At 44.3% G+C, this 23,927-nt stretch overlaps 1 protein-coding gene across 1 annotated transcript in view; it reads left to right on the top strand.

The window, feature by feature from the left end:
* CFAP251 (cilia and flagella associated protein 251) overlaps positions 1–23,927 on the top strand; it is a 670,115-nt gene that overhangs the window by 28,211 nt on the left and 617,977 nt on the right. Inside the window, exon 2 of the mRNA XM_085633872.1 lies at positions 21,910–22,263. Coding sequence (XP_085489998.1) covers positions 21,916–22,263 — 348 coding nt within the window. The 5' untranslated portion in view covers positions 21,910–21,915. The remainder of the gene's footprint in view (positions 1–21,909; positions 22,264–23,927) is intronic.

The raw sequence follows: 23,927 nt of genomic DNA, 5'->3' as shown, positions 1-23,927 counted from the left end.
GTTTCTTCGTCGCCATGTGGGCCCTCTTGTGCTCATGGCGAGCCTCCGTCTGGATCTGCTTGAGCGTAGGATAGATTAATCCCATGGATGGATGGGATTCTGTCTTATTTTTAGACTCTATCAGACATTCAGGAGCGTCGAGTTGAATACCATTCGCATTTTGCTCCTCAGTTTCTACCCCGAAATGAGTGGTGGAGTAATCCCATTTTCGCTGACTTGTCTGACTGTTATTAGAGTTTGAGCCCTTATGTTTACCCGCACCTCTAGTGCTTCTCCTTTTTGTGCCATTAGGTACACACCTTTGAGTGTCGGGCCTCAGGGGAGGGCTGCCACTATCCTCTCCTGTGACTTCAGGATCTGTACCCTCAATTTCACTGGTGTTGGTAAGTTCAGACTCGTCTGTCAAAGAATAGAATTTATCACCATCTGGAGTCCCTGTGATTTTGCCGCACATATGGGCGCTAACAATAGTATTGGGATCAAGAGAGCTTATCCCGCTTTGAGCTTCTGACACAATAGAACTTACTTGGAGGCAGTTCTTATCCCCCTTCCTTAACTCAATATAAATATTTGGCTCAGTACTAGTGGTGCTTGTATTAGCCAAGTTTGTTACTGGCCTTTCTGTCAATGTTATACCAGGGGGCGGGTTTACTACTATTGCAAGTTTGTCAGCCAAGCCCCCTTCAATATTTTCCAAGTCTTTGCAGCTTTTCAGTGTCTTAACAATGGTTTTACCTTTGTTTGTTGGCTTCGTCTGTGCTCCACTAAGCCCCCGGCTGGAGAACATCCTGGAAACTGTATGCTGTTTAGACCTGGTTGCCGGGTTGACAGGATGCTGCTCTCTGCTGGGCGTCCTGCCGTCTATCTCCTCCCCCTCCGGGCCGAACGTGTGACCAGCGTCTCCACTTTTCTTCGCAGCCGTCTTCCAGACTGCTAGGATCCCTTTTGCCCCAGCCGCTGCGCCTTCCTTCGATGGTGGCTTTGCTTTCGGGGGCATATTTGGTTTTACAATCAAATGAAGGAAAAATATAAAAGCGGGTGGGCTATATTTAACGAGGTCCAGTATACAAGCCCTGAAGTAGTTAGACGGAGAGGGTATACAGTTCCTCTATTTGTATAAGAGTGTGCAGAGTACACTCATCCTTGGAATTAAGACAAAGTGTGGAGCAATGTCTAGTAAGCCTGAAGGGGTACTAGCTTGTGTAGGGTGGGGGAACCCAAATTGGTGGAACTAAAACCCTCACACACCCAGCAAGCTAGGTGTCATGCTTCATCATCTGGGTTTTGCTCCTCGTCGGGTCGGCGCTGCAATTCCCGACGGGCACCCAAAGATGGGGCTCTTTGGCGGAGATCTTTTGTTCCTTGCCGAAGGTGAGTGCAAGTGAGGGCCAGGTAGGTGTAGATGTTAGTGAGTGTGTATTAAAACGGGGTTGGTTAGTCTGAATATTGGATTTTATTCGGTCAGTAAACCACCCTATTAAAAATGAAATGAGAGGCGGTGGTCTTGACTAAATGGGTCAGGGACTACTCTACTCTGCTCAGGTGGTCAACATGTTTCATGCCTACAAGGTCAGGGGGATCCAGCGGCAATTCATCAGGACCGGTGAAATAAACTATCTACAAGATTGTGAGGGTGTGTAGCTAATTATTTACAGTGATATCTGGATAAAAACTACCCTAGGTAAGTGTCGGAAAAACTAGACACTTCCGTTATGGATTGGCCTATAGGAAAAGGAAAGAAGAAACAAAACAGGCCAACAAAGTACATTAAAACACACACTTAGTCATATCTATACATTTCGAAATGTGGAGCCAAGGACTCCTCATATGCATGTCCACTATAAAAAGCAATTGCGCTAAACAAGAGTGATCATGCATAGGTGGATGCATTGTGCAGGTACGTGTCAAGTGATCAAAATCGGAACCACTCAGATTCTTACGTTAATGAGATATGGTTATGCTCACCTAACGTATTAGAAAGTGCCGCTCCAGTCGGTACGTGGCGAGCCTCTTGGGGTGGCGTGTTAGCCTACTGTAAGTAATAGTACAATGTGAAGAGGCGAGAGGCTCATACAGGTAGGAGAAGCACACTCACTGGTGCATTGTCCAATAGGGCAAGGATAGCAAGGTCCCCCGAGAAACGTGATCGGAAAACCGCCGACCGTGGAGCGACGCGACCCCCGGCCCCGGGCGTCTCACGGGAGGAGACATGAGGAAGCCTAAGGATCGGCCTGCTGCCACAGCCGCGGTCAGCCGCTCACCAAAAACGAGGGGGTCTCTGCTCGTGCAATTTAGTCTTAAGGACGGGAAGCAGCTACTTACAGTTTTGTCGCCCAAGGGTGGTTTGTAGACCTACCCCGCTCCACCGAAACCGGGAAGTGTGGTCTGCTTCCCGCTGATCAGTTAAAAGCCAATCCGGTCAGGTGTCGGCGAGTACTGATTGGGTATTTGAAACTGACGAAATAGTTCGAAAAGCAGCCTCGTCTTCAAAGGGTGACTACGGGCGCCATCTTGGAATGGGGTATTACGCTATGTAACAGATCGTGTAATTGTATCTAAAAGGTCAGAGGGTCCTTAAAAGAAAACAGTGAGCTACAAGAAGTCGTCATCTGATATATCCCTGTCAAAAGCCTAGACAGGTCACGCATTGTATGTGAAATGTCATAAATGAAAATCATATACATACAAAGGTATGCGCATTAAAACATGGTGTTAAAGCAGGTCTAGCGGGAGGCTTCGACATGTCAGTGTATGTCAGTGATATCTTATAAGGGTTGCTGGGTATGTCTGCTCACTGTCACTATTATGAATCTGTGCCCCTCCCTTTCTTTTGTCTTTCTTGAGGACAGGGACAGTAGTGAAGTGCAGGCATATATCTAGATCTCAATGTGTCAGGGTACCCCATGGTATGTCATCATTCAGACCTCGTGTATCAGAAGCCAATTTGTGTACCCATCTTTGTTCTAATCTGAAAAGTGTTTGTGGTGTCATGCCTGGATGTGATTCAAGAACAACCCATCTTAAGGAGTCTGCCGTGTGGTGGAGATTTTTAAAATGGCAGTACAATTTAGTGGTCTCCTTAGAGCATCTGATGTTACTTTTGTGCTCTGTGATGCGTGTCTTGATCGGTCGTGTCGTCATCCCTATGTAATTCAATGTGCAAGGGCACTGTAACAGATTAGATACAATTCTTAGAGTTACAATTTGTATGACGTACCAATTTCCAGGTTAAGTTATCGGACAAAATCAATTCCTTGGTGGTCATCGTCTGTTGGCAGGATGTGCAATTGCCACAAGGGAAATGTCCTGTGACTGGTGGAAGTCCCCATAGGGTGGCCTGGGTATTCTGCGCTGTTTTTTTAGGTCTAGTGTGGATCAAAATGTCTTTAAGGTTTTGCGTTCTCTTAAAGGCAAACCTGGGTTGGGGTAGAGATAGATTCCCAGCAGCTAAAATGCCCCAATGTTTCTTAATTACTTTTTTCATGTTGTTGGAGGATGGGGTGAATGAAGTGACACATGTCAAGGTTTCGATTTGTTCACGGGTCTTGGTCTCAAGTAAAACCTCTCTAGGGTTGTTCCTTGCACGTTTCATGGCTTTTGTGATGGTAGCGGTGGGGTACCCTCTCTCTTTTAAATTGTTTGCCAGAATATCTGCCTCTTTCTTGTAGTCCGACACCGAACTGCAATTTCTCCTAACACGGAGAAACTGGCCAAAAGGTAGGTTGTCCCTCAGTGCTTTGGGGTGGTGACTGCTATACAGCAACAGGCTATTCCTGTCTGTTGGTTTTTTGTAGAGGCTAGTTGTCAATACTCCGGACTCTAATCTGATGTCTAGGTCCAAGAAGGCAATGTGGGAGGGAGAGATGTGGTTTGTAAATCTTAAATAGGGGTTCTGGGTATTGATCCATTGGCAGAACTCTTCACATCTGCTCAAAGACCCCTTCCAAAGGATGAGGATGTCGTCAATGAAACGCCTCCACATAATCAGACTCTCATTAAAGGGGTTGGTCGGGCTCTGAATGATCTCCTCCTCGAAGGCTGCCATGTAAAGGCAGGCTAGACTAGGGGCAAATGTACTGCCCATAGAAGTCCCTTGGCATTGGTGGAACAATTCGTTCCTGAATTCAAAGAAATTCTCCGTTAATGCTAGGGATGCTAGGTCCATAATGAAAGACACAGGGGTGGGTGATGTCCAGTCTTCCTTACGAAGGGCCTCTTCGATCACAGTTAGGGTGGCTTGTTGTGGGATATTTGTGTATAACGCCTCCACGTCTAAGGTGACAAGGAGGCTGATCTCCCCATTGGGTGCAAACCCTTCTACTGTTCTTAAGATGTCACTGGTATCTTTGATATAAGATGGTATTCTTTGGACCAGGGGTTGTAGGAAGTGATCCACAAATCTGGACAGTGGCTCTAGGACCGAGCCAATCCCGGACACAATGGGCCTACCTGGGGTAGGAGAAGTTCCTTTATGGACTTTTGGCAAAGTGTAAAAGTATGGTGTTACGGGGTTCAGTATGTTAAGGTAATCAGCCTCTTTCTTTGTAATCCACCCATTGGTCTCAGCCTCCAGCGTGAGGCTATTGATAGTGTCCTTCAACCTGGGAGTGGGGTCTAAAATGATCGGAGTATAGTATTTCCGATCACCTAGTTGTCTCCGACACTCTCTCTCGTAATCAAGGGTGGACTGGATGACTGTAGCCCCACCTTTGTCTGCTTGTTTGATTGTGATCGAGTGGTCGTCAGCCAGGGCCCTGGCTGCATTCATTTCCTCTTTAGAGAGATTGTAGAAAGTGTTAGACCTATCTCGTGTCACGGCTAAATCCTTGAGTATTGCTTTTTCAAAGGTTAGGACTTCTGGGGGGACCATACCAGCGCTGGGAGTAAAGTTTGATGGATTGTGTAGCCCAGTGTCTGTATGTTCTGTATCATTAACAGTTTTGTTGTGAAAGAAGGCTTTTAGGCGAATCTTTCTAAAGAAACTATGCAGTTCGCATGCTTCCCTGAATTTATCAATCTTAGGTGTGGGTACAAAGCCTAGTCCTTTGCGAATCACTCGTAGTTCAATGTTGTTGAGTGGTCTTTCAGAGAGGTTAATCACTAGGTCCTTCTGCCCCTGCGTTGGCTCCGGGTCTCCATCGGTGGCTGAACTTGGTCCTGCCACTGGACATGCTGTGTTCCTCGCCTTCGCCCTCTTCCTCTGCCCCAGCCTCTGCCTAAAAAAGGTTGGGGGTTGGTTCCTGGATAGAATTGGGGAGGGCACGGGGGAAACATCGGGTATTGACAAAACTGAGTTTGTGGTGGACCTGGGAATATTGATTCCCCTTGATTGTAAAAGGGACGGTTGTTCTTTCTTCTCTGGTTAGGAATATCCCAACTACCAGAGCTCGAGTTGCTGTTGTTGGAACCCCTCCTGCTATTGTTACTAGATTCTTCGTCGCTGGAGTAATTGTTCCTGTTAGGTGTAAAATCTGGTTTCAGGTAGGGGAAGATTTTTTCTCTGTCAAACCTCGAGATGTCCTTCTGCAGCTTTGCTATCTTCTGTTTGAGAAGATACTCTCTATTCTCCGTTATTTCTGAGTTGATCTCAGCCAACTTGGTTTTGTAAGTGCTGTTGGGCACTGCAGATTTCATATTAGACTCAGCGGCTTGTATCCGTAATAGCAAAGCATCAGCGAGTCTTTTCGCAGTGTTAATTATAAGGACTAGGAGGTCACGAGTACATTTCCAAGAGACTGAGGACCAATCCTTCTTGAATGGGGGATCCTCCAGAAATAAACGGGGAAAGATGTTCACGATCAGTCCATTGGGGGCAATGTTAGCCCTCAGATACTCAGTCATAACAGCTCCATGCATTGTTATTCTGAGCCATTCTTTTTTGAGGGATACTAAGTTAGACCAGTCATCCGAGTTGGTTTTGCCATGTCCCTCTGATTGGCAATAAGAGCCCGCAGAGTGCTCCGGGGCAACAGGTACGCTTTCCGTTTTAGGACAAGAGCGGCGAGGAGGAGTTCTTTTACCGTCTGGGCTATCAGAGCTCCGATTTTCTGCTCTGGCCTCATCCGGTATTTGTTTGCCCCTTAAGGTGTTAGGGTTTTTTTAGAGGTATTTTTACTATAGTGCCGGTTTTTAATCCATTTAATCCGGGTTCAATTGTTGCTGGGTTTCTCTGCGGCAGGAGAGCGACTTTAAACAGCGTTCACGCAGCTGCCATCTTGCCTCCGGCTGACCGTCACAAAAGGCTCTTTCAATCAAAACAACTAGAAATTCACTGTCCGGTCGGCAGTGTCCAGCCTTACAATTAGTTCCTATAATAAACAAAAGGAACTCTTGCAATCATACCCAAGAAGAATAAATGCTTGTGTACAAGATTTAAAAACGATAAATGACCAGGCTTACAAGCTTTATCATTAGAAAGGTAATACCAAATCACATGATAATCTGGATACAGCACATAGCACAGAAGAAGCAGGAAAAACGTAGAAATGGGATCAAGTAGGATATCAAATGAATTCAAGGTAAGGCAAAGCTCTAACAATGCCTAACACAGACCCTCCTAAGGGGGGAAAACAGTGTTGGCGGCAAAGCCCTACAACGCACTATTGTTGCCAAGCTTCCACAACCTTCATGGGCTCTATTTATTATAAACCGGAAGGATCTTTTGAGCCTTGGTATCCCCATGCCCTCGCGTGCCGAATGGGTAACACGCCCCAGCAGCCACAACCCCGCCCCATATGTAGTAATTGCTAATACCCTGGCCTTATAAATTGCTATCATGTCTTTTATAGGTCGGGTGCCAAGCTTTGCTGAGAATCTAAAGATTCCATGGTTACTTCTATTCATCTTGCCCCTAACATTTGTAATTTCACATGACCATGAACCATTACCTGCAAAAGTAATGCCCGAATAACAAAAGGTGCAACAGTAACTATTGGGGTATTATCCATAAAAAACGTTCTACATTTCTTATACTTGGCCCCACAAATCATTGTCTGGTTTTGGTTTTGTTGACCACCAATTTTCTTGCAGCAATAAAATCCCCAAAGATGTTCATTAGTCACTGTAAGCCCACCGGGGTCCTTGCCAACAAAACAGCATCCTCTGCATACAATAGCACTGGTATAGGACTCCCGGCGACTAGGGAGGCATCTGTTTGTAGTGCTTATAGGTAAGCCTGGGCGGAGCTGGGGAGCGGCACTATGCAGAGGTCCACAGAGTTGGGGCCCAACTCCGTGGAAACTCCGCTCCGCCGCCCGCCTCCACCCCCCTAGGAAGAATTGCATTAAATATACTTTAAAGGTTGAAAAAATCAACACTTACCTTAACTGCAGGTCCCCGGGCTGCCGTCCTCCTCTTCCTCTGTTTCACGATGATGTGTGCATGTGTGCGCACCCGTGCATGCACGTTTCTCGCAAGGAATACGCATGCGCGTGTGTGCCTGTGCACATCATTGTGACACCAAGGAAGAGGAGGACGGCAGCCCGGGGACGCCGCAGATCAGGTAAGTGTTGATTTTTTTTAACCTTTAAAGTATATTTAATGCAATTCTTCCTGGGGGGGGGGGGGGGAGGTGGGGGCTGGGCAACTCCGCTCCGCCATGGAGTGTGTCGAGTTGGGCCTACTCCGCGTTCTTCGCGGAACGCGGAGTAGGCACAACTCCGCACACTCCGCGGGCGGAGCAGAGCTCTCCGCCCACGGTTACTTATATGGCCTTGTCCACCCCGCTGATAAACATGGAAAATAGTAGAGGGGCAAGAACACAACCTTGCCGAATACCTCGTTCTACAGTAAAATTCTCAGCACATTCACCTCGTGAACCAAAGGGTACTTTGCTTGATAATTTTTCATGTAACCTTGCAAGAAAACAGATGATCGGTCTAGGAGCACCAATAGTGAGCAGAGTTGACCAGAGAATAGAATGGTCGACTAAATCAAAGGCACTACTCAAATTTGCGAAGGAGAAATACAGTCTACCACCTTTAGCACATGTATATTTACCTATTAAGAGGTCCAAATTCACACAATACTCAAAGGTCCCCACTCCTTGTCTAAAACCAAACTGCACCGGGGAAAGAATTGAATGTTCGCATGCCCATTCTTCCAATCTCATGAGTAACACTTTACCCAGCACTTTCGCAGATGAATATAAGAGTGATATTGGGCGGTAGTTCTTCGGTTCGGATTTGGTGCCATTTTTAGGGCTCGCGCAGCGAGAGCCCTTTTGTGTGGGGTTCCAAAACGGAGCCTGGAATCGCACATGCTCGTGCGTGTGCTTTTTAAGGGTGGGCAGAATTTGCGAAAGTGCATTCCGCAAAATATCGCGAAACAGCAAAAAATCTCTGCGATCACGCGAAATTTCACGTGATCGCGGAGATTTTGTGCTGATTAATGCGTTACTGAAATTGACCTTCAACTCGGGCACCTGCTTTATTTATATCTGTAAGACTTACAGATATAAATAAAGCAGGTGCCCGAGTTGAAGGTCAGATTCAGTATAAGTACTTCCTGTTGAGGTTTAATTTTTGTGACAGGAGCATCGTGCCAGAATGAATCCTGCCCTGCATATTTATCCAAGAAGATGCCACCGTTTTGTGCAACTGGAGTACTTTCTACTGGCTATTCAGTAAGTGCTACCTCGTTGGGTAAATGTATAGTGCTTTTCCTACACTACAGCTGGTAAAGGGCCAGAAGAGTTGTCTCCAGCGACCATGTGTGTCTGTAACTTTGCCACCGCGCCCATGGGCGCCGGGGTCCCTCGAGTGAGCTGTCCATCATAGTGGGGTAAGGGCGGGAAGACGTTGCACACCGCCAGTGTGTGGGGCGGGGCTTCTATGTATGCAGTTCACATACCTCTTGTTTATAAAGGGTCAGAGAGTGAGACCGACCAGAGCAGCAGATGAGGAGACAGAACCTCCTGGTGTCAGGAACTACACAGGGATTGCGCTCGAGAAACCCATGGATGCACAGACCTCCATCAATGATTACAGCAAATTGCTGACGGTTGATATGGGGAGAAAGCACACCTGTAGCCACAAAAATGGGAAACTTAGGGTCCGACCAACAAACTTAAGATGAAGTAGGTAGATACTACAACAAGTGAAAATAAATCCCATCAGCCACTTAGGTAGCCATCCACATCATCTGGGATTTAGGAGCCTTTCTAGTGCCCTTGGTTAGAACAGGGCCACAAGAAGAAAGGACCAACGTGAACCGTATCTTCACGTTGATGTTGTATCAACCAAGGTTCCTAATAGTGTGGGTAGTAGCGAGGGAAGCAGTGCAACAAAACAAAAATGTGAATCTTAAAATCATCTACTAGAACAGAAAAGAAGCTTTATTAACTCTGTTCGGGTGACGAAACTAAAACCAGTGAAGGAGCAGTTCGAAAAAATAACTGCTCAAGTCCAGCTAAAAAACGGTCTACATGTTTCAGCCATATGATTGTATTCTAATCTGGCTTTCGTCAGGACCTATGAACTTATGCTACTGCTGTGTGTATGTGTAATCCAAAAGTAAACACAACTGAAAAGGAAAATATACAACCTACTTTGGTTGCTGATTTTTTCGCGATACTCTGATCATTTTATCAGTAGTGTTAATCCATTCCCTACAAAAGAGGAGGGAAAAAGGAGAAAGATCAGTACCCAGAATTGTGTATCACTCCACTTCATCAATATTTGCTGTCTATCACTAAGGGTCTATATGTAACCTCTTGAACACTTGTAATTATTTGTGATTATTTTCAGTGTTTCTTGTTCAATACAACACCCATGAGAAAAACAGCAACACAAAAAGAAAACGCTTACCCGTCGATGTACGGGAGCTCTCCTCACCTCACCCTGCATCCGCTCGGAGTAAATGAGGCCCCCGCTCTATATGCAAATGAACGGGTGTAGGACATATTACATGTCTTTTAGAAAAATAGCAATTAAAATATCGTACATGTCTTGCAACAACCCCTTGCACATTGATAAAATACAATTGTGCGCGCATCCAGTTCATTAATTACCTATTCTGTGTGTAAACCTCTATTCTTCATAGGCCAAACACTCGAAAACGGTAATTCTTCTGTCAGTTGTAAAAGCTAAAGACCTCTAGACACACCAATAACTTGCTCAAAATAGGCACAATCTTAAGCGTAGCGCTCGATGGTTAAGAGGGGTCCTCTATCGTGATCAAATGGTATTAAAAAGAGGCTATAATAGGTTTGTAATAATCAATTCACAGGAAAAATACCCCTTTTCCGGCACATAGAATACAACCAGAACTTTGCAAAGGTCGATATCCTGCACTCTGCGAAGTCAGCACTACTGGCCACGTTTCTGAAATCGTCAAGCCGTTTCAAGATAACATTGTGAGAGCGCACCCCTATTGAGACCCGTTAAAGCTCAAGTGCACGCGTTCACTAACCTGTCCGTCGGTACCTCGAGATTAAACTCGGCAGGATGGGGAGGCGCCGAAGCGCATAACGCGATGGACTAAATACACAGGCATTGTCGCGTACAATTCAATGCGTCATAATTGAGCGCCAGGGCAGCATGGGATCTGTAGTTTTTTCGTGAATTTCAATGTGGACTGGTAGTTGTGACCAAAAAGATGGGTTCTTACTCTGCTCGTTAGTATACCAATCCAAAGGGGATTGTGTCGTTTTAAAGTTCCACCTAATATAAATGTATCCAGTGCAACTCTGGCATCATTTCATGCTCGTTAATGATTTCTTAGTATCTGCCTTATAACATCCCATATTGTGGACTGATAGTAATGTACAACACGATGGGTTATAACTCAGCTCTTTAGTGTATAAATGCTAAAGGTATTCATTTGTTTATAGTACATGACGCAATGGTCTAGAACACTGTCGCGTTCGATTCAATGCTTCATAATCGAGCGCCGGGGTAGCATGGGATTTATAGTTTTTTTAGTTTTTCCTTAGGTAGCAGTGTGAACTGATGATGATGAGCAACAAGAGGGGTTCTAACTCAGCTCGTTGCTATGATAGTACTGGATGGATTGTGTCATATAACACGTGTGGATCAGACATCATATCACGCATGTTTCAGATTTCTTTATATCTGCCTTATAACACCCTATGTAGTGGACTACTGGTAATGAGCAACACGTTGTATTGTAACTCTGCTCTTTGCTATGTGAGTGTGAAGGGATTATGTTGTTTATAGTGCCACCTAATATCAAGTATCGTTTTCCACACTTAGAAAACTCCTTTATTATTTTTCTAGTAACGCCCAAAGTTGTAGTGCAATAAAGTGATACATGTCCTTTAGGTTCTTACTCAGACTGAAGTTCAATATCTGTAAACAACAATTACTAGTATAGTCGAATTCTCATCCTCTGGATTTAGTTAATGTGGACCCTATTCTATTGTATATATTGGGCACCTTCATGTAATAGTCATAATGGTTTATCTGCTATTTCCCACTATATCTTATTCAAATCACAATGCATTAGTGCAGGCCTATAATGTCGCCCAGGGAATATCATCATTCAATCCCTGGGTGTCGCTCTTGAGCCTGTAAATCCATTTCTGTTCCTTTTGAAAAAGGAACCGTGTGATATCACTAATATGCGCAGGGATGTACGGTTGTTCCAGCACTACCCATTTAAGGTCTTCTGTCCCATGTTTAAGTAGTAGGAAATGACTAGTTAGTTTTGTTGATTGTTTTTTACACCGAATGGTGCTCTTGTGTTCATGAATGCGCAGTTTGATTTTGCGCGTCGTCATCCCTACATACCGAAGATGACAAGGACATGTAATCATGTAGATGACCTTCTCTGAGTTGCAGTTTGTATGCTTTTTTAGGAGCCATGGTCTCCCTGTGCCTATTTCTACTTGTTTAGTTTGTTGGGTCTGTTCACATACAGAGCAAGAACCGCAAGGAAAATGGCCCTGAAATGCAGGCAAATTCCACAGAGTATTGATTCTTGTTGTAATTGTTTTCTTTGGTCTGGTGTGTACCAGGCTATCACGTATACTATTGCCTCTTTTAAAAGAAAAGAGTGGAGATGGCACCGCCTCTGATCCAATTTGTAGAATACGCCAATGTTTACGTATTGTTCTCTGTACCTGATTGGTATAGGTACTGAAAGTGTGGACAAAAGTGAGTCTAGTCAGTGTGGGTTTCTGTGTTGATAAATCTAGAAGGGCCTCTTGGTTGTTATTGGAGGCTCTCTTCCAAGCTTTTTTAACCAAATGTTTAGGATAGCCACGTGCTTTGAGTTGTGTTGACAGACTTCTCGCATGTTTCTGGAAATTTGTCAATTCTGAACAATTCCTCCGGATGCGGAGAAACTGGCCTACTGGCAAGTTTTCACGCAGGGCCTTTGGATGATGACTCTCGAAGGTCAGAAGTGAGTTTCTAGCCATTGGTTTCTTATAGAGTTCGCTCTCAAGATGGCCATTACATGGGTAGATGGAGATATCCAAGAAGGGTAAACATGTCTTACTGTATTCAACTGTGAATTTAAGAAAAGTATTTTTTTGATTTAGCCACTGATGAAAAGCTGTAATATCCAGTGCAGTGCCGCGGAAGACCACCAGGATATCGTCTGTGTATCGCCTCCACAGCAATATCCGTTCTCTGTATCGATTATGGTGGACAAGCACGTGATTCTGTTCAAACAGATGCACATACAGATTTGCCAACGAAGGAGCAAAAATGCTGCCCATCGAAGTGCCAGAGATTTGAAGATAAATATTATCTTCAAATCTAAAGAAGTTCTCAGTCATTGCAAGTCTGGCACAATCGAGAATGAACGGTATAGGTGTCATCACAACTGAATGTAGATGGTCAAGACCAGCCCATTGCTTTTATTAATAGAAGGCTGACCCCTAGAGAGAAACATTGGTCAGCTATTGAGAGGGAGGCCTTTGCTGTGGTTTGGGCCCTGAAGAAGCTGAGGCCATACTTGTTTGGCACTCACTTCAAGATTCAGACAGACCATAAGCCCCTCTTATCTTGGCTAAATCAGATGAAGGGTGAAACTCCCAAACTTATTAGGTGGTCCATTTCCCTACAGGGGATGGACTTCACAGTGGAACATAGACCTGGGACTGACCATGCCAATGCAGATGGACTCTCCAGATATTTCCACTTAGAACATGAAGACTCAACTGGTCAAGGTTAGTTTAATGTCCCTAAGTTTGGGGGGGGGAGGGTTGGGTAGGAGAGTAGGGTCTGCTTTCTATGTTCACCCCCACGTTTTGCTTTTGCTTCACTGGTTTTCGACTTAGATGTGGCTGTGGGTCTGCCAATCAGACCCACAGCCCAGCTGTTCTCTCTCTAAATTTATACTATGCATTTTAGGTGCATAACTCAATTGGTTAGGATCACCTTCTTGGCCCCTGTATAGTGTACCTTAGGTACCCAGGGCATAGGTGTACCCTAGGCCTACCAGGGGCTGCAGCATGTATTGTGCCACCCCTGGCCTGGCCTCCCATTATGACACAACTGGCTGATCACTCAGCTGGGGCAAGGTCGTGTAATCACTCTTTGCTTAGGTGTAGTGTTCCTATATCTACCTTATATATAGACACATGTGTACCTATCAGCCACTCCTATGGCAGGCCTTAACAATCCTGGAGGCAGAGTGCTTGGTAACATGTGAGATGGTGCTCTAGCATGAGCTGAGCCTGTCTGCAGCTTTCGGAACCATGTCCTTATAGCTGTTCTATGATATAGCCTACCATATAATCTTAAACGGTTATGGTAACTATGGTTTGGCTTTATCAAAACATGTCGTGTAAGGTGTCTAACACTTTGGAATAATACCCCCATACCATTTCTGGCAATGAGGATATTATTCCTCCCTTCTAGAGGGAGAAGACATGTTGAAACCTACTTACCCGGTTAAAGTTAACCAGAGCCCCAGCATCACAAAATGGATGCTGCTGCCACAGACACAAGTCTGACCTCCTGCTGCTGGGAGTCCTTCTAGCGAGGGAGGCTTGGACAATAGGTTTTCTGCCTCGGGAGGTGCGAGCACCACCCCAGACAGGCCTTAGTGTATTGGGGCAGGGAGGGATGAAATAAACTAGACACTGCCTGGGGCACACAAGGTGTCCCATGCATAGTCCAGTTCAAACCGGCGCTGAGGCACTCCAGCCCCAGCTCTGGCGCGAAACTGGACAAAGGAAAGGGGGTGTAACCACTCCCCTTCCTGGTCCCACCCATAGGAGGGACCTTGCAGGTAGCCCATCCCGCTAGCCCAGTATATCAGTAGGTAGCTGAGCCCTGCTAGATTAGATTAACCTGAATCTGCAACTTGAACAGAAACTCTGGACATTCGACCTCAGGAAGAAGACTGAAGAAATCTCCCTTGTGGCCAAGGAGTGACCACCCAGGGCAACCAGGCACCATCCAGCGACCGCTGCTTGCTTTGCGACTGATCCTACGAGGGACGACTGCAGAGACTGACCAGCGCCGAGACTTCCAGACACCTCTGAACCAGATCCACATTGACAGCGAAGCTGAGACCCGTGGAGGCGACGAGGGACGTGGGACCGGCGACTTGGGAAAAGTGGCTAGTAACTGACTAGCGCGACTTCTGAGGCTTCCTCGAGGCTGTGCTTGGGGAATTGAGAAGCCCCAATCCCGAGCACCATCTGCAAAGAAGATCATCTCCCCACATTCACGTGTTCTGCGTGGGGCCCTTCTGCACCTGAGTTGCTCGACGTGTTGTCCGGTTGCTGGCCCGTTGGCTAGTAGCCTCTGCGACGACTAACCTTTGTTTTCATCTTGCTGGTCCGGCTCCTCCAGACTGGCACCCGCTCCTCTGTGAAAAAGAAGCACCCCAGACCTTCCTGGTCTGCACCAGAAGCAAGTCCTCCATCCTGCGTGGGTTCCGCTTGCCAAGGCTTGTTGGGTCCTGACTCGACATCGACGCCGCCGACAGCAAGAGCCTTCGTGGGACAGCTCGTCTCCTGGTCCTGGTTGTCCTCGACGCCTCCTGGTACCCGTGGCTGCTGCGACAAGCTTCACCTCTTCACCTGCATCTTCACGACATCGCCTGGTTCATTCCTGGTTCCTTCCCGGCTCCTGGCTGGTGCCCTAGACTCTGTCCATTCTGCTTGCAGGTATCCTTCCTTCTTGATCCCGTCCTTGGGATCCACCGGACACTCTTCACTGACTGCCTGTCAGCAACTTTCCTTCAAGCATCCATAGAAGTCCACGACGAAACCCGACGCAAGTTCACACCTATGCACCCGCAGCCCGTGGGCTAGGTAACTTGAGTACTCCGGTGCTCACAAGGGTATTGACTATCCTAGGGTCTAGTTTCCGAGTCTCGACTTTCTAGCTATTCCAGAAGTGTCCTAAAACTGTTAAATTCTAATAACTACTATTTCTATCGACTTTTACGCATTACGCGTGAGTGTTTCCACTCTGCACCTGAATCCCGTGGGCCTCCCACTTCCTAACCTTTGGTAGTATAGTGTAGCCCCAGCGATTCCCTAGGCCTAGGCCTATCCTGTGTTCGTGACAGTGGTTCTTATACCACTTACTTAGTATATGGTTTGCGTGGCCCCTAGGGCCTAACTGTATTACTTACCTGTGTGACTTAATGTATGCTTAAATAAGACTGTGTTGTACTTACCTCGAATCTCATAAAGAGTGCTGAGGGTTTGACTAGAATAAATACATTCTATTTTTATATATATCTGTTGTGGTGTCCTTTCATTTGGTATTCAAGGGATTACAAATGGTATAACAGCTGGCTTCACATGCCATACAGAGTTTAGCCTAAGACTGCTCTTGTCCATGCTACCACTAGGATAGCTGGTCTATAAGGTTGACTTTACAACCAATCACCATAAGGGTTGTTTGGACTGATACAAGGTGTACACTAGAATTACTGACATCATATATCAGGCCAACTTCTCACAGTTGGGGGCCAAGAACCGCTATTGTTCTGACAAGTAAGTTCTCCACAGTGGCGAATTGCTGAGATGTCGTTGAGGCCCGCCCCCTTTCTCAGCGACTTTGCAAAGTCGCCTATAACGTCCCTGTAACTTTAGTTTTTTGGGAAATTTCGAAGGTTTAAAAAAAAAAAGATTTCCTAACCATAACATCTCTTACCACCCCCAAATCCTGTCCCCATGGTCTCTGTCTCAAAGCAAAAGGAGATAAACATCTGCACGGGTTTATTGACTTGCATTTGTCCTATTCAAACGGCAAATTGCAATGCAGTGGAAGGCACCTGCGGTCCCAGGCACCACTAAGTGGCTGAATATGCTATCACATCGGGCCTGCACTGAAGCGAATGCATTACATTTACTCTGCGATAAGGGAATGGCAAGGGTGGGAGGTGGGAACTGGGGCATCTACATTGCAAACATTGGAGCCAAAATGATAACTGCCCACCTTGAAGGGAATACCCATGGACATCAATTTCGGGTCGCCAGGAGTCACAACTGCGACCCCTGGCTTCCCTCGTACGACCCCTAGCACTGCCCAGGTGAACCCTAGCCTAAGAGGTCTCTAAAGAAGTGCCAGGAACAGAAGTTAAATTGAGCTCTTCTAAGCCTTTTAAATCTATTCCTATCACGCTGCAAACGGGGACAGTGAAACTCAGAACACTGCAGTAGAATAAAATGTTGTCACCCTTTCTGAACTGGGAGCCTCACAATGGCCATTCGGGCCTGGCAGTTGAGAGAGAAAAGGACGAGTTAATTACCAGGGGAACAGAGACACACACCAGACAGATGAGGTGTGTGTCCGTGTCCGTGTGTATTTATTAAAAAAAAGAGGCATCTGAGAGAAAGATGAATAGGTTAGAGTCAGGTGAGAAAGAGACAGGCCCAAGGAACAGAGTACAGGCGACATGGTACCAAGATACACAGACCTAACTAGGATCAAAATATAGAAAAGAGACTGTGTTTGTACATAGTTCATATTGGCTGACTCCTATTGAAGAAACCTTAACCATTCTGTGCTCGAATGAGTCTACTAAATAATGTTGTTAAAAAACAGCATAAATCGCAAATGTCATGTAGAAGTCTCCTCTGAAAGTTGCTAAAGAGAGGAGCTTCACTGAGGGAGGAACATCTCACACATTTAGACTCAAATGGAAAGCTTTCTAAAGTAAGATAAAACTGGTCTAGGTTTTATTCTTCTAGTGAGCAGGTGTAACTGTTACATTGTTGGAAGTTTAGAAACCCAAGGCAAGTAGTCCTCAAACTTATTTGTGCAGGAAAAGGGCTCTTACATGTGCTGTACTTTAGGGCACCCCAATAAGGAAAAAATGGAGGACATAGCAAAAGTGACCATGAAATATACTGTTCGAAGCTGTTGAAAACCCCAAATGACCCCATGCGATAGTTAGCAAAAGTCATGACAGCCACAAAACAAGTGACGACTCGCCAGTGGAAGGGCAGCTAGGCTTCCAAATACACAGAGTGCCAAAGGAAATGGTGAAAGGTGCACCTAATATACAAGCAAAATGACCAGGAAACAACTTACTGTAATAAGAGCAAAACGACTAGAACAAGATGAGTAGGCATATGGCCAAATGGATGCAGATCAAGGACACCAGAGAATCAAGAGGAACTGACCAACTTCATAAGCCCCTCACGAGGGGCTAAAGAAAGAGAAAGCTAGTAAGGACAGAGGTAGGACACTGATTACAAATGTGAACAGTACCTGTCAATTAAGTCATTACTTATATAGTATGTCAGTGATTAAGTAAGAGAGAGGGGATAGAGGTGAAAAAGGGAGAGAATTTGTAAGGGTCAGTAAAAAACAGGAAATATGATTAATATGAATAACAACAGCTGGACGGTTGTAATATACTCTAAAAAGTAAAGGGGTGTGTTAAAAAAAAGTACATGTTTCTGAAGTAATGGGGCATAATATATCAATAATAAAATAAACAAAGACCTGCTTGACAAAGCTCTTCATGCCTCCTTTTATTTTAATTGATGTTATTAGGTGTTAGAACTGCCCCCCGAGAAGAGAGTAGGAGACAGGTATAAGAGAAGCAATGGTGTGGAGTAACTCAGAGAGACAGAGAGAGAAGGATACATGTGAAAGACAGAGAGTGGGGTAATGAGATAGAGGATAGAAAGAATAACTGAGAGGTCAGAGAATGGACACATGGACATTGATTAGGAGTTGCCACTGGTCGCAGCAGCGACTTCTTGATTAATTACCCTTTGCAACGCCTGGCACTGCTTTTGCGATCCCCTGGCCTCTGAAGTTGTTACATCAAGCTGTCCATTTTTATTATTCTATCAATAATAGTTTATTATTTACTCAGTGTAATAAAAATGGAGCACAGCAACTGTAAAAGGAAATTAGCTGACAGCTGAGGTAAGTTTAAAAAAAAATTGTTTAAATGTAAGTTGTGTTCATTTGGGCAGGTGAAAGTGTATTTGTGTGAAAGAGAGACCCTGTGTAAGTATGGGAGTGTGTTTCTATGTATGAGTATGTTTGTGAGAGTGAAAGTGATTGTGAGTGAGTGAGAATAAATAAGAATGAGTGTGAAGCGTGTTAGAGATAGTTTGGGAGTGTGAGTGAGAATGAGTGTGAGTGAGAATGTGTGAGTGAGTGGCAGTGAATGTACGTAACTATGAGTGAGAATAAATGTGTTTGAATATGTGAGAACAAGTGAAAATGAGTAATTAAAAGTGATTCCACACCCTAATATGGGTGGTATCTAAAATAGACATTTGTATTGTAATATTAGTCATACAGTTATTATAGAACTTCAGTGATGTCAATTATTGTAATCTAATCAAGATCATGTGATATAGCTTTGTGTGAAGATTTAGAGTCAAAGGTCATGATGATGTCAATTCTGTGATGTCAGTCAGGTCAAAGAATGTGTGATGTCACTTCCGCTACCCCTGACATTTTGGTGAATCGACGTCCATGGGAACACTCTATGCCCGTGGTAAGTTTTGCCACAGATGGACGATGTTGGACCCACAAGTCCTCCTCAAATATGGAGACCTAGCAGGCAAGTGAGAGGGGGAGTTTCAGAAGATTGTGACTCTTATGCTTTGAGTGCTTTTAACTCCTAGTTTATTTTTATTTTCGTTAAATGCATTATGAAAGAAAATGTTTTTCATCTGTGCTCTCTTCTTAAATTAATACCCAATGGTCACTCTTCATGGCTTGGTTATTATAGCCCGCCGTAGCGGGCTATACCAGCTATTAAAGGCCCGCTGCAGCGGGACTTTAATAGCGGTATAGCCCTGCTACGAAGGGCTATAAGGCTATTAGAACATTCTGCCACTAGAGGGCAGAATGTTCTAATAAATTAAACAAAGGCTTCTCGAAGCTTGAGGGGATTTAAATCCCCTCGAGCTTCGAGAGGCTTTTGTAAAACATTGGAATGTTGCTCTGCGGGCCTTTACCGGCCCGTAGAAGCATGGAGCACTCCAATTTTCTAATACCTCTTAATGTACAAGGACAATGGACAAGGAAGACAGACAATCATGTAACGGCCCAATTATTTACTGGTACTCTTCATTACTTCACGTCCAGGTCTTCCTAGTCATAGTCTTGGATTTTGCTCCCTCCACTCCCGGATTGCAGTACCAAACGGGCCTTCATTATAATTGATATTACAGGAAGTTAAATTAATGATAAGTAACTAAGTCGTTTGTTATATATACCTTTTAGATGTTTTTCTTGTGCTTGCATGCCCAAGCTCTTTTCTCTGTTATTATCCAAACTCTTGATTCATGGCACGATCAGTTTGTTCTAGAATAGAACATCTGATCGGTCCCAGGAATCAAGAGAGAGGCAGTTACACGGAGCCAGCCGGAGCCTGAAGTCTTGTAACCGGCGGTGCTTCCTTTTTATTTGGATTAAACTTCTTTTGAATTTATTCCCGAGTCATAATCCTTCATAACGTTTATTTGCAGGCTGTTGTGATGAATCCTCTTTTACTTTCTGTTCGGAAGACTGGTTGGTGTGATTAGACAGCGATATTCATTGTTCCATGTTTGTTTGTGTTATTTTGAAGCAATCAATAAATCTTTATTTTGGTACATGGCCATAAATGAATAAATAAAACCATGATACAATAAATAAAGGAATACAACAAATTACACACAATTCCAAATCATAATTTAGTCCTGCCTAGCTTTAGCAGGGCACTTTTACATACATCATTTCATACTATCTAACAATCACATATTTTAAATAAAGTTTGTATGTTTTTTCCTATGGGTCTATATCATTAAATCTATTTATAATGTACTTTTAATATGTTTACTTTTGTTTGTATAAATAAAATGTAGTGTATGTTCTTTGGTAATCTTGCAATAACATTAGTTCAAATAAGGGATCATCAGAACATACCACTCTTCAAGATCCCTTATTCCTATTGAAAATAAATCTAGTCGTGTGAATCGCACTCCTACTTCATATGATGAAAGAGAGACGCTGATGCTTTTTAGGTCTCGCCTGAGCCAGCGCTTTAGCGCTGCTCTGGCGAGAGCTATAGAAAGCGGGATTTGGGAGTGCAAACTAGTGCTTTTCAGGCCGGCAACTACAGTGCATGTGCGCCGGGCGCGCGCACCATTTGTCAGCCTGCTGATCACTTTCGCGGCCGCTTTGATGTTCTCAGTGAGCCGCGCGGCCACTGAGAACATCAAAGCAGCCGCGAAAGTGCTCACCATATGCCAGCCTTCCCTGTGTTGCTTTAGCACTCACCGCCCCCACCCCCCCCTACCATGTTACCCGTGTGGCTCACTTTCTCTTTCATGTCCGCGCGGCGTTAATTTCACGGCCGCGCGGCCAATGCTTTACCTCATTTCATTCCTTTTCATTCCCCGTCTGTCTTCTTTACTCCCCCTTTTGACCTGTATCTCTCTGTTTGGTTTCCTGCACGTTCTTTGTTTCTCCGATTAAGTCATGTTTCCTGTTTTAAAATATTGTGTACATTCTGCATATTATTTAGCTCTACAGAATGGCAGATCGATATAACATGCCACACTGTCTGCTGTCCAGGTTAATGTAACACTGCTGCCCCTCTACAACATTCCCAAATCCCGAACTAACTCGCGGTTTAAAAATATTTATTGTGCTGTGGCCGTTCGGTGTAGGTGTTAAGTCGCCCTGGAATTGTTCCTCCTTACATACAGCTTTGCTTGTGACTGATGCCATGCGCCTCTGCTAAGTGCCCGCAGGAAATAAAACAAGCATTGGCATAGCCAATAGGTCTCGCTTTTGGGACCTTATAAGTATTTAGTTATGCAACTGTTGCATGGCTAAACACTTATAAGGTCCCAAAAGCGAGACCTATTGGCTATGCCAATTCTTGTTGTGAGATGAACCTCTGAAACCAGTTTCACCTGACATATTTGGCATTAAACGCTTCACGTGTATGATGCCTAAACTTAAGATTCACATTTTCTTGTCAGTCCTATTCTAGTCTGGTAGGCTTTGGTAGTTTAGGCAACCACATAGAGACAGGACCATTTTAATAAAAGCACTGGCGCTCCTGTGCCAGCCACCAAAGTTTGCAATCTTGGAATCCTTCTTAATTAATCCTTTTCACTATACACATAATCTAATCAATCTGTTAACTAACTGTGGCATTATAACAGGGATGGCGGCAGAGAAAAAATATATGGGAGAAATATCATATACGGCCGTAACTGGTGCCGGGGCTGATGCTCAATGTGAAGAAGGAGGCTTCTGCAGAGCCAGCACCAGAATATCCCATGCTACCAACCCTCAGGACCATGTTTGCACCACGAATCCAAACTCAAGAGAGTTTTTGTCTCGGCCGGTTTCTGTGAGCACTTTGACATGAAGATTTATTATTTGACCCTTTAATTACACAATTTGGAACCATGCGGTGGCTATTCACAATAATGTGACATCTAAATACAAGTGAAGATGTGTAGTCTGTGTCTTTATGTAAATCTATCTTTTTCAGGAAACTATGGCTGAACCAAATGAAATCCCAACTGAAAAAACGAGTGAACACGACAAAGAAATACAAGAGCAGTCTGACCATGGAGCAGAGAGTGAAGAAGATGCTTTGGGGCATCTTGGTTTGGAAACTGAAAGCCCCAAACACATTTCAACACCTCGGGCTGTGCAGGACGAGCATGACCTTCCTCGTGAACCTGCGTCTGATGAGGAAGAAACTGAACCTAGTTTGGAAGCCGATGCTGACGTGAGCAGAGAAGGAGAGGAGGAACTAGTCATTTCCCAATCAACCCCTCCTGAAGACTTGTTGACCTCCTCTGCCTCTCACCGGTCGGTGTCAGCAAGGGAAAGCTTGAATGTAAGTTTATTGGAACACATTATTAACTGCATTCATTGTAATAGGTAGTGCAATTAATACTCCAAGTATTTGAATCTTTCATTAGTAAAAGGAGGTCTTCCAGACGTTAGCTTCTGAGGTATTGCATGACTGATCATACTACAAATTGTAGATCTGAGTAGACACTCCAGCATTGACTAAATAAAACAATACCATTTGAAAGCTTTTTCTACCACTGTCTAGAATTGCTCTCCACAATACAAATCCATTGGCAACAGCCAAAGCTCACCTGCACAAGCACACCAGTGCATGTTCTTGAGTTCCTTGATATCCAGGGCAAGTACACGGTGCATAAAATATTTTACCAGGAACCATTTAAGTGATAGGACCCACAATACGCAATTTCTGGAGTTTGGTCAGTATTTACTTCCTTTTTATAGACATTCACCCTTCACACATATACATGTAAGCAATATAACCTTGGGTTAGAGCTAATGGGACATTTGTCTGCTCTCAGCAGGCAAAGACAAGGAGGAGGATTCTTTTTGCATGTATATCTTTAAGTGCTCTTTGCAGCAGTGACCACTATATTATTGCATCACAGTACCCAATGAGGTAAGCAAATTGTTAAGCTACGTTCTGGCACATCTTTTGATTGCTGTTGCTGACGGACAGACTGTGCCTACTACCTTAGATGATGCCACTCAACCAGGGTAAGAATTTTCTAATAATTCTTACTACACTACACTATTCAAGGATCACATCCCCTCAGTCAGAAATTGGCTTACAAACCAATGTATTTTTCTTGTACTACATTTTCCTTAAACATGTCATGTTAATGGCACACTAGATACCGAAAACGAAGACTAATCATAAAGCCCTTGTTAGTAATATTAATAATAACTTCTTTTTTGTGTATTGTACTTGCTGCCACAATCTTGCAACTTTGGTCTGTAGCAGTCCACCAAATCGAATGTGTTAGTTTTTAATTTTCATTTAAAAAGTTTTTATTACACTCCAGCATTGATGACAGTGGTGTAAGTATCCAGTGAGAAACATCATACAAGTGGAAGTTATAAGTAAGATCAGTTGAGAAAATTCCAAATGCAGAAGGTAACCACTATAGCTGTAAATGATAACAGTTATCCACTATAAAGTTTGTAACAGAAGCATATTTCAAATCCAAAATATGTTCTGGAGCCATTTTATAAGAGAAGGGAGAAACGAATCAGTATGAAAGAAAAGTAGAGTCAAGGAGAGAAAGTAGATTGAGAAAAGTATGTGAAAGGGATCACGACTAGCTGTATAATGTAAAGCTATGTTAGTCAAGGGTGAAATTTGGAAGCATCTTCATGGTAAAAACCTGATGTTTATGAGTAGGGCGGCCAGAGGATTAGGGCTGTGCGTTAATTGTGGGGGTGTATTATTGGTGGTAACCTTTCAATAAAATCCAGAATTTTCCTGAGGATGAGAGGTTGTAAGATTCCCGGAAGCATGTGTTGTCTGCACATCCGGTGAAGCAAAGCCAGGCCCGCCACGTATGGAAAGAAATGTTAGTAACACTTTTCCATTCTGAGGGGGTTCGTTTTGTACCAATGGCAAGTGTGAGATCAATAAGCAGGAGGTTTTCAGGATGTAGGGTAGGGAGGTCTCATGATGAGACAGTTTTAAGAGAAGCTTTAATG

This window comes from Triturus cristatus, chromosome 11 (genome assembly GCF_964204655.1).
Source record: "Triturus cristatus chromosome 11, aTriCri1.1, whole genome shotgun sequence".
Lineage (NCBI taxonomy): Eukaryota > Metazoa > Chordata > Amphibia > Caudata > Salamandridae > Triturus > Triturus cristatus.
Note: the sequence above shows the minus strand (reverse complement) of the source record. Positions and strands in the feature narration are given on the sequence as shown.